General features: G+C 37.5%; 1 protein-coding gene across 1 annotated transcript; it reads right to left on the bottom strand.

Moving 5' to 3' along the window:
• On the bottom strand, nt 1-357 carry ATOH7 (atonal bHLH transcription factor 7). The gene has a single exon (XM_074875669.1). The coding sequence runs from the start codon at nt 355-357 to the stop codon at nt 1-3; it is 357 nt and encodes a 118-aa protein (XP_074731770.1).
• Nucleotides 358-11,404: the final 11,047 nt, after the last annotated feature.

The following is an 11,404-nucleotide window of genomic DNA, read 5'->3' as shown; positions in this document are numbered from 1 at the left end:
CTAATTAGCTATTTGAAAGTGTTCAGGGTGATAGCTGAATATTCGCTGTGCGTAAGGATCACTGTCTGCTGCCATTTTTTGTGCTGTGTAATGGTGGTAGCTCTCCGGATGAAAGTGTTCACAGTGAAGGCTAATCCATTCTCTTTCAGTACTGTATCTTTCTGCTTCGGCAAGTATTCTAGTGAGAGCCATGATATAACTCAAAGCCATCTGAAGGGTCTCGTACTTGGACAGCTTCTTATCTTGACCCCACTGTGGAACCACCTTTCTCAAACGATCAAAGGCTGTGTTCAGTCCTTGCATCCGTCTTCTCTCCCTGGCGTTGGCAGCCAGTCTTCTCTTCGCAGCACTCTCCATCCTTTCTGAACTGCACTTCACGACACAGCCTGGTGCACTTCTGCACTGGATGTCTGATTCGACGCCTGAATCCAAATGACTGGATTTACAGGTTTTCATATTCAATGCAGCTTCAGTTTCACACGCACAAAGATTACTTTTTGAAAATTAGGTATCTAAAAAATGGTAGGGAAAGCACTCATGTGAGTAGCCTGCGTACTTCTTGAATCTGTTTCCAGATATCAACGACGGGATATTTTTCTTAGCATCTAAAAAAAATATAATAAAATAAAAGGTCTTCTGGTTCTTCTGAAAATGTCTGAAAATTGTTTCTTATTATTTAAAGAAAGAATAAAGAGTTTTTAATGTCTTATGCTTTCAGTCTTTTAATTTCTTTAAACTCAGAGAGACAGAAAACAATGAAATCTCCATTCTCAAAATGTATGTTACTGAAGAAAATGGTCCATTTAATTCAAAAAGGATCTGAATGGATTAAAGACACATCAATTCCAAATGAAAGAAGTTCTGATTCAGTTTAGGAGAGTATTTTGAAATGATGAATGGTTGCAATCTGAAGACATTACTTCGTAACAGAAATCTCTCCTTTCTTGACTCCTGCCGGCAAGCAATGATTGTGTCTTACAGACAAGATGAGGCTTTATAGAAACTGCAAAAGCTAAACAGGTGGTAGCAGGTGGGCGGGCGGCACTCTGCTTCCATCCCAGTACCTTCCCACCCTGGGAACTACAGGGGGAAAAAAAAACAAAACAGTAAAATCCGAACATTACAGCCTTCATCTGTTGAGAAGTCTTCCAAAGCCGTTCTGTCCAGCCCTAACAACTTGCCATCTGGAGTAGTGTCTGGCTGGCCCCACAAGACTCTGGGCAGCTAAGCAAAAGATCCTTTCAATGGATAATCTGTTGCAAGTCAGGAAAAAAAAAATCTCTGTGCATTGTAGTATTTGTACATTAAAACATGTGAAAATTCTCATTAGATGGCATTAAGGGTAGAAGAAATAACTGTTCTAATGAAACAGAGGACAATTAGCTTAATGGTATATGGCCGAGAATACTACTGGTTTGCACTGTATGGTACCAAAATAAGTCGACTCAAATTATTAGAAACCCTTCAGCACTCACAATTTGAATATTATATAAAGTACTCAACATTGTAGAGAACAGTATCTTGAGAAAAATGGGAATTATGTATTCGCCTGTCAGCAAATCCAGTGTCATTAAAATAATTTAAATATATTTAAACAGTTAAAATGTAGCCATGGATTTATCTAATAATGATTGCAAAAATATTTGGATAGGTTGTGAGATACACATACACAATAATATGTAAGTATACAAACTAACTGAAAACTGCCCTTTTTAATATACCATATTAAAATATATATGTGTATTTTATGTGAACGTAAAAAAAAAAAAAAAGCGTCTTTTAGAAATATCCCTAAATAAGTAAAGAGAATGAAAGAAGACGTGAAAAAAAGAAATCTGCCTCCTGGTAGTAAGGGATCATTTCTGCTATTAACTGTAATGATGAAGCCACCCTACAGACACCCACACCCCATAATCAAAACATCTTTCTTTTACTGTACTTGTATTATTAAAACCATTATCTACATAAACTTACAAGGAAATATCATAAAATCATTTTATGATATACACAAAAGGTAAAAAACCCCTGCCATGCAATGATTTATTATCTGTATTGATTTCAAACTTAATTAAAATGTTACCAGCATTCATAAATTAGTAACTTTTTTCATTAGAGACTGAATACTGTATATTTGTTTAGAACTATAGCTCAATTGTTTTCATTATGACTCCAAAACTTGGTGTAGTTGTAAACAGCTGATTAATCCCTAGCAGAAGCAATGACAATGAAATGAGGTTGAATAATCCAAAAACAATAGGATGCAATTGAACACTAATGGACTCCAGCATGACAGATGTTGAACGTAGGCTGTTACGCCCAGTTGCTCTGCTCTTAATATTCTGAATCCTAATGGTCTTGAACAGACATGATAGTAGGGGTAGGGAGTCTCCATTATTCCATTATCAAAATGCATGCCACATCTTCAATTTTTAAAGTACAACTGCATCACGTTTCATTATAAATGTTCAGTATCTGTGTGCATTGACCTATTCTCCCAAATATAAAGAACTACTACCATACATTAAAATGCTACTTTCTGAACGACAATTTCTGATTATTTGTGTGTGTGAGAGAGTTGAGCACGGCACCTTTCAGAAAAGCCACATAACCTTATGTCTTTCACAGAGGATCGGCAAATAGAACTCGTGAGATATTTCTTCTGAAGATGCTTCATGGGAAGCATCGTATGTGCAGTGAAAAAATTAAATACAACTCTGATCTTCATGCTATTGCTAGAGCATATTCTAGTGCTACAGCCTTCTATGCCCAAATAAGTTTGTTAGGTAAACCCTTTGTCTCTTATAAACGAATCTCAAGGGATTTTTGATGTAAAAGAACACAACAAAATTAAGATGTTTTGTAAATTAATAGATATTGTGCGTTCTCATGAGATAGTTATTACTCAATTCAGATAATTAATCACTCTTAGTGTTAAGAGTGCTGTTAACTTCATACCAGAAATATGAAAAGCACCCCCTTAAAATATCATATGGTACAATACTGTATTTTTTCATTTGTCAGCAGTTTTCCTATTTTTAACTTATGTCCTGCCAGTATGAATTACAACGAAAACTTCAAATACATTGAAAAACACACTTCTTTAAAACTTTGTATTTTACTCCACTAATGCATAGTAACATAGTACATGACAGTGCTGTTAATTTTCCCTTTCTTAATTGATTCACTACCATTATCATGCTTTGACTAACACACTGATATAATCCCAAGAGGGAAGCTGTGATTTATCTCTCTTACTGAACAAATTGTAACTTTACCTTAAATGATTTACTACCAAATCACAGGACAAGGACCCAAATCCATCTGGACTAGTAATGAAACCCTAACAGGATTTTATAGCTTATAGGCAAAGCTAAAAACTGTTCCGTGGCAGACCAAAATGCCTCCTTTTCATCACTTGTGATTTTTTAAAGTTTCTGCTTTATGAATAGAAATAAGAAAAGTAAGCATTAAGGTCTTATCCACACCAATTAATATAGTTCATCTGCACAGCCCACCAGCCATATGTAAATACGTTATCTCAGGCTTCCAAATAAACTGCCTTATCACTCAGTCAATAATAGAAAGGGTATCAGTGAAATTTTCCCAGTCTCCTTCACCTGGTTTGATTTCCTCTATATTTCAGCTTGCCTCAGTTATTGCTTATATAACTCTATTCCCCCCTCCATTTATTTTTAATCATTTCTCAGAGATCTTATTCTTTGAAATAATTTTTCAAATTATTCTCAAGATTTTTATGTTTTCAAAAAGCTATTAATATATTCTGATGTGATATACTGCTGTAATGCTAAAAACTTCTCTAGATCCCAACTTATATTAGTTTCATCTTTATTGTATATCAATCATTTCCCAAGAATTTCCCTTTTACTCTTATTTTATTGTCATAACAGATGAACATTAGAATCATCAGGAAGTTCTGTGTCTACTCAATTACTCAGATTTCAATCTTTGAATCTCTATGCCGGTACAAATTTAGTGCTACTCCATGATGCTAGCAGCATTATTCTTGATTCACATTTTAATTCTAAAACAGTATCCTTAATCAAAATATTATGGTTTTCTCAGAGAAAAACAAGAGAGACAGGCAAGAATGCTATTTCAGTCATAAACCAAATTATCTTAGCATCTTTAAGTCACCACTGATATTAGGAAAATAAGGGATAGTTTCAGTCCATTAAAGAAATCAACTAGTTTCAGGATTTATGACTACATATAAAAATACACTAAAAACTGTATGCTAGATATCCAAGTTAATAAGTCAGATGTGATTATCACAGCACCCATTAAGAAGAGCTGGATATCTTCCATCTGTACTACTATGGAAAACACAATCTAATTACTTTTCTTGTGGAAGGACTGTGGACAAATACTGATTTTAAAAGGAAGTGAAAGTAACATTTCTGGTTAAAGTCTAATTTGTCAATACCTTCTCTTCTCTACTCATACTAACAATAACATATACAAGCAATATATCAAAGTAAGAGTCTTACCTCTTCCTCTAGGCAGAACTCACTATTTCATCTCAGGTAGACCCTTTCTAAAAACCTCATCAAGACTTCCTACCACTGTAGTTTATACTGAGCAAAGCTGAAAGACTGGTGTTGCTGTATGCTGCTTAATTAAGAGCAGGTGGGTAACTACCAAAATATGACCATCCTTAAGGGCCCAATTTCTAGTAATATTTGACTCAGCTCACAAGACAGGCTAGAAATCCATAGTGTGCAGAATAATGTATTTTCCTTCCTTGGTTATTTACATTGTTTTCCCTGTGACGGCTATAGGACAATCAGAAAACAGAATAATTCACAAGTGAATGTTGTATCCTGAACTGAAGGGAAATTTAGACACTAACTCATACTGGGCAATTGAACAGCAATCTACAGCAGCAAGACAAGTTTACAATCATTTCACCTAGGGCTTCCCAACCTCATACTGGACACCCTTTTCTACAGGGTGCTTAGAACATTTCATTTTCCTCTTAAGTCTCTCTGGGCCGAGCTTTTCTTTCTAATATTTCAGCAAGTCTCCCAACCACACTTCAGGCTCTACTTGCCACACTACCCTCCTATTGCTTCTTCTCAATTTACCCATTTCTTCTTGCCAGCCATCCTTTTCTATTCCATGTTATCTTTCTTAAGTACCTTTCCCTCAGGTGAGGCTCAAAAAGCAGAGCTTTCCCCAGTCATCCGGCACAGTACGCCTTTTCAACGCAACCGTTTTTAAAGCATGCTTCTACAACATGAGGTCTAAAACCTCAAAAAAAAAAAAAAAAAAAAAAAAAAAAAAAAGGAAAGGGTTCATTTTATCATGGTACTAGAGGAACATGCTTTGAACCTTTAACTGTCTAAAATGTTTCTCACCTTTGTTATACATTGCATACAATTACTATTACATACATATATATACACACATACATATACACAAGACAGTTCATGAAAAGAGTTTCCACTTAGAATGATACTGCAATCCATCGCACCACTAAAGCAGCCAAAAAAGCTTTGACATGTCCTTACAAAACTAGCAAATTTTCTGAGTACTTGACATCATATAGGTTCTCATGTGCTCAAAAATATAGTTATCTATCAAGGTCAACAGCACCTGCACATGCTCAGCCATCTGCAAAAGCTGGCCTGAAGTTTTTCACTGAGGGACCTATAGGCAACACACGATGGGGGACACACAGTTACCTGGCACAATGTTCACTGTTCGCCGTTCAGCTGGCATTGTGCAAGGAAGCTTGGATACTGAAGTAGTACAGCTGGGTAAGTTTTGCTCTACTGCTGAACTAACTAGCCTGGGTAAAACACTGATCCTCTGTTCATCTTTCAAACATGAATTAACTTGTTTGCACTGGCTTCAGTAGCACTGGGTGGTACAAATTACAAATTAAAAATTAAAATTAAAAAATTGTTAGGCATTACATAGGCATTCTGGCACACATAAGAGCAGAATCCATCTATTTAAGATGTAATTCAGTGTCTTTAACTTTTATTTTCCTATATATTCAATTTCAATGAGGCAAGAGTTTTCCAGAGAAGACCTTCCTTTACTATATAGCTTGAGACTTACTAAAAGCACTATGCTATGCACCAAGAAACAGATGAGGGAAGGGATCTGGTTTACCCTCCTGACTCCAGACAGGGATTACTGTTTTTATGATCTATGATAGATGTTTTTCTAACCTGTTCTGAAAAACCTCTAACAGGGTAACTAGCAGCACACGTGACAAATTATTATCTTTTAATATACCAGGTACCTCAGGATTAGAAAGATGAAGTAAGAGGTTGGGACTTATTTAATCAGCTGCTTTGACCGTATTTGCTCACAGCAGAAGGAAGTATAAACTCAGGACTCTTGGATTCAACTCCAGATTCTGGAGACAGCAGTACTCCAAGGGAATTGACTGGATGGTCACACTCAAGAGAGTTGCCGTCAACGGCTCGATGTCCCAGTGGAGAGCAGTGACAAGTGCTATTCCTCGGGTGGGTGTAGGGACCAGCGCTGTTTAACATCTTTGTCAGCAACAAGGACAGTGGGATCGAGTGCACCCTCAGCAAGTTCACTGACAACACGAAGCTGTGTGGTGCAGTCACATGCTGGAGGGAAGGGATGTGCCATCCAGGGGGACCTGGACAGGCTGGAGAGGTGGGTCTGTGCAAACCTCATGGAGTTCCACAAGGCCAAGTGCAAGGTCCTGCCCATGGGTCGGGGCAATCCCAAGCACAAATCCAGGCTGGACAATGAGTGGATTGAGAGCAGCCCTGGGGAGAAGGACTTGGGGGTGTTAGTGGATGGAAAACTGACTGTGAGCCAGCAATGTGCGCTCACAGCCCAGAAAGCCAGCCGTGTCCTGGGCTGCATCAAGAGTAGTGTGGCCAGCAGGGTGAGGGAGGGGATTCTCCCCCTCTACTCCCCTCTCATGAGACCCCCCCTGCAGTGCTGTGTCCAGCTCTGGGGCACCAACATCAGAAGGACACGGACCTGCTCGAGTGGGTCCAGAGGAGGCCACGAAGATGATCAGGGGGCTGGAGCACCTCCCCTATGAGGACAGGCTGAGAGAGTTGGGGGTGTTCAGCTGGAGAAGAGAAGGCTGCAGGGAGACCTTAGAGCGGCCTCCCAGTACTTAAAGGGGCTACAGGAAAGGTGGGGAGGGACTCTTGATCAGGGGGTATAGGGATAGGATGAGGGGTAACAGTTTCAAACTGAAAGGGGGCAGATTTAGATTAGATATGAGGAAGAAATTCTTCCCTGTGAGGGTGGTGAGCCACTGGCACAGGTTTCCCAGAGAAGCTGTGGCTGCCCCCTCCCTGGCAGTGTTCAAGGCCAGGTTGGACGGGGCTTTGGGCAGCCTGGTCTAGTGGAAGGTGTCCCTGCCCGTGGCAGGGGGGTTGGGACTAGATGATCTTTAAGGTCCCTTCCAACCCAAACCAGTCTATGATTCTATGTCGTAGCAGCTTCTTACAGTCGTGGGGTGTTAGGGCTCTCCCCAACTAGCTGTTGAAGATCATTAATTATCGATGCGTGAAAAGACAACTACTTTTTATTTTCTCATAAACATTTTTCTCTTAATATGTGGGGATTGTCTTCTTGATACACAGGAGAAAACTAAACCTGTTCATACAGTAGAACAGGCTCTTTGTATTAGTAATGAACTTATTTTATCACAGCCTAGGGAAGAGACAGCTGTTACACTGTTTAAAAACTGAGGGGAGAAAGAGAAGTAGAGAAAGGGAGATATAAAAGTTACTTCATGGTATCAAAAGAGAGGAATGTAAGAATGTGCTCCCACTGAGTTTCCCAGTTACATCATCACAAAAAATCTTACTTAAAATTGAACAAACAAATAAACAAACAAACTGCTTGCACATGCAGATTTTGATCAAGCAAGTAGCTTGACATACTTCAGAAGTAGAACAACAGCAACAAAATTGCAGCATTTTACCTATTGTTTTAAAACTTTCCTGTATAATTTATAACTGTCAAAAAATTGTACTCTCTGAGTCCAAGCACTGTTCCTCTACCCAGACACCAACAGCTAGTCCCCTTCACTTCTAGTAACTTCTTTTTCCTCATATGGTCACCTTCCACGGGACAGGACCAATAATGGACTCCACAAACATTCAGCTTTCTGTTCCTTCCACCAAAGTCCTGGAAGATTAATTTATTCCATTTTTTCCTACAGTGAAAAGTCACTGTCTATAGTTTATTCTTTTCTCTATCAAGAGGCCTGAAGACCCTCAGACTGAAGCTGACATCTTCCCAGTACCTATAACCACAGAAAACTAAGGAGACATAAGTGAGTGCTGCAAATTAGTCAATCTATTTATGAAACACCATTACTTGTGTATAATGTCTGTACCATAAAGACTTTGCAATCTGCAACCTGCTTCACTCAAAGTACAAAAAGAATCAATGTGCAGGAAAATACAAGGTAGTTTAAGTATGAAAATGAGTGCTAAAATTGTTGAAAATAGAAATACTTCTTGATAAGTAGACAAAAATCAAAAACCATAGAGAATGGTCTCTGTTTTGAGAATCAGAAAAGTGCACAAGAAAGAAGCTCTGTAAGGGATAAAATATGGTGTCTAATGCCATGAACCTGCAAAGACTTGAGTGTGTTTAATATTAAGCCCTGAGTAATCCCACTGAATTCAATGGCAGCCTGCTTACAATATTTAAGGCAAACAGCAGCACTTGGAATTTCAGGGAAAAGAGAACAAGCAAAGAAAGACAATGGGGAAAAACAAGGGCCACAAGATGAGATATAAGCAGAGATACAGGTAGGATCTCACAGAAAGTGAGAATGAAGATGAAAAACAAGGGAAGGTTTCAAGTGGCCTGAGTTGCAACAGTTTACAGGGGCTGGAATCTATAGTCTATAATATTAGGAGCTGTCTTTTTTTGTCTTCTCAAACCCTTTGACTCATTGTTGTAACATGAAGAAGAGACTGTAATTCACTTTGGAAATGAACTACAGTTATACATCTGGTTCCTAACCAATTAGGAAGAAGACTCTCAAAACTCCTCATCTCCCAAAACATAATTAATGCTACAATTAACGTTGCTTGCCTAAACCAAAATCATGTATAGATTGTGCCATATAGTTTATTGACTGAAATAGAAATATATGAAGCAACAATGAAGAGAGTGATGCCAAAGGATGCTGTAAGCTTTTTATAAAATAATTTTTCAGTTCAGAAGGAGTTATTTTCTTGTGCAAACAGGCATAAAATTACTACCCACTGCCGCGCTTCTCATTGATTTCTACTTGGCACAGTTTGCCAGATGCTGTTTGGTCTAAGTGTTGCCCTGACCTCCACTGGTGACGCTGGCCCCTTTTTGCTTTGTTGCGCAGTATTTTCCCAGCAGGGAGGTCCCACCCCTCTAATAGTTCGGTTGCAACTTTTGCTAAAGGCTTATAGGTTACCCATATGTTGTACTGGAGGGGCCAGCCTGACTGGAATTAACTCAGAAGTGGCGTCCAGCATTGTGGCTGGAGCTGGCCCAGAGGAGATTATAAATGCCCCAAAACTAATTAAATATTTTGTCTCCTGCTGGTAAACAAAAGCGAATGAGGGCAAAAATATGAAATGCCTGATTTAACTAGGATCTGTAAGTAGCTTGACAACAGCAACCCTGAAGTCAGTGATGCATGATTTAAAAGCCCCTAATGGGTCAAAGCTGTTACACAAATGAGACTTTTGTCAATTATCCTTCACTTTATCTACTTGCAAAACTGTTACCTAAATGTACTTACTATCAGTTTTCAGAGTATTTCACAACAGCATTTCTGGGGTAAGAGCCGTGCAGTCCAGATATTTATTTGGAAGCATTCTTAACTTGCAGTTTTGCACTGAAAAAATACAGAAAATAAATATGACAACCCAAAAGAAAATATGTACAAATACGACTTGACAGTATTTTCAGTAACATTTTCAAGGATCTGAACTGTCAAATGGTGCTCCTTAAAAATGAGATAGAAAAATTCTCTTATTTAATAGCATATTTAGCAACATTTTTTAAAAATTGTTAGCTAAGTGCCTTTCTCAAGGCACTTCTATTTAAAGAAATATATACAGAATACATATAGAAAAATAGATATAAAGAAATCAGTTAAATTATTTAAATACAGAATAACATATAATTAAAGAAACCAGCTAAAATATTTAAATAATTGGTCAAATGCTTTTGATATATGACATTCACATTCAAAGTATTCAGTTTTGTAAATTAAAAATCCTCTCTCATGGCATTTTAAATATTGTATGTCCATACTGTATTTTAAAATACACAGCTGGAGACTTAACTTCTTTTCTCTTAGTAATGCATAATAGTTATCGTGTAAATATTCCATGAAAATGTTTTAGAATGTTAAGCGAAGAAATGTCCCACAAAAATCCCATTAGTAAAGAATATGAGAATTCTAATTAGATGTTCTATATACTTATTTCACATACATGCTTAACCTCACATTTTTAGGTAACCCTACTGCAGTTAATGGGACTAATCAAGTGTCAAAAGTTAGAAATAGCTGTAAGTTTTGGTCATCCAGGACCTCAGTTCATAATGCTGTTAGCATGAACTAGAAAGTGACTTGTTTAACAAAAGCATAGCATTCACCTTTTCTGGGAGGGCATGTGTTAAATCTTTATGTTTTCCATAAGCACATTTTTACTTACTTTTTAAAAAACCTCTACAATAAGGTTATCTTTACTTGCTGAAATTTGAAACACCGAAAAATGGCAAGGATCAAATTTATGGGTAAAAGAAAAGGAAACCTTAAAACACTTAAAAACCTTAAAACCTTAAAATTGATAGATGCATATGTATAAATACATACATATACAAAAACCCTATACATCTCAGTTCATTTTTTATAGTACTTTACCATTAGATTTTTACTTTAGAATTAAACTGTTATGCAAATTAAGTAATCCACACTCAGTTTAAGGAAAAGTTTACACTATTAACTGTAAGGGCGGATGTTGTAATTAATGCTTCCCAAATTAACTAGGAAATTTTGTAGCTATATTGGTTTGCATCCTGCCATAAACAGATGAGCGCACACGCACACATGCATATAACACATCTGCTCTTTTGTCCAAATGGACAGCAGGACGCCACAGAGGTTTTTCCATCAAAAGAAATGCAATTCTAAAAGATTAAGATGTTCTAGTTAGGCACATGGTAACATTTGATGTTTCAGATTTTCAAATCTCCCATGTGTGACATTTCCAAACAATAATGAATTAGATGTGACAGGTATATTCTAAAAGCTACTAGTAAAGCTGGTTGTGAATAAAGGAACACTTAATGTAGTGACTGCTGCTGGATTTAGAAGGCACAAAGGGCAATGTTTCCCATTAGGTACAGGAGAATAAAAAGT

Source organism: Strix uralensis, chromosome 7 (genome assembly GCF_047716275.1).
Source record: "Strix uralensis isolate ZFMK-TIS-50842 chromosome 7, bStrUra1, whole genome shotgun sequence".
Classification (NCBI taxonomy): domain Eukaryota; kingdom Metazoa; phylum Chordata; class Aves; order Strigiformes; family Strigidae; genus Strix; species Strix uralensis.
Note: the sequence above shows the minus strand (reverse complement) of the source record. Positions and strands in the feature narration are given on the sequence as shown.

Coding starts and splice junctions, on each gene's coding strand:
- ATOH7 (XM_074875669.1), bottom strand. CDS start 357: ATGGAGAGTGCTGCGAAGAGAAGACTGGCTGCCAACGCCAGGGAGAGA.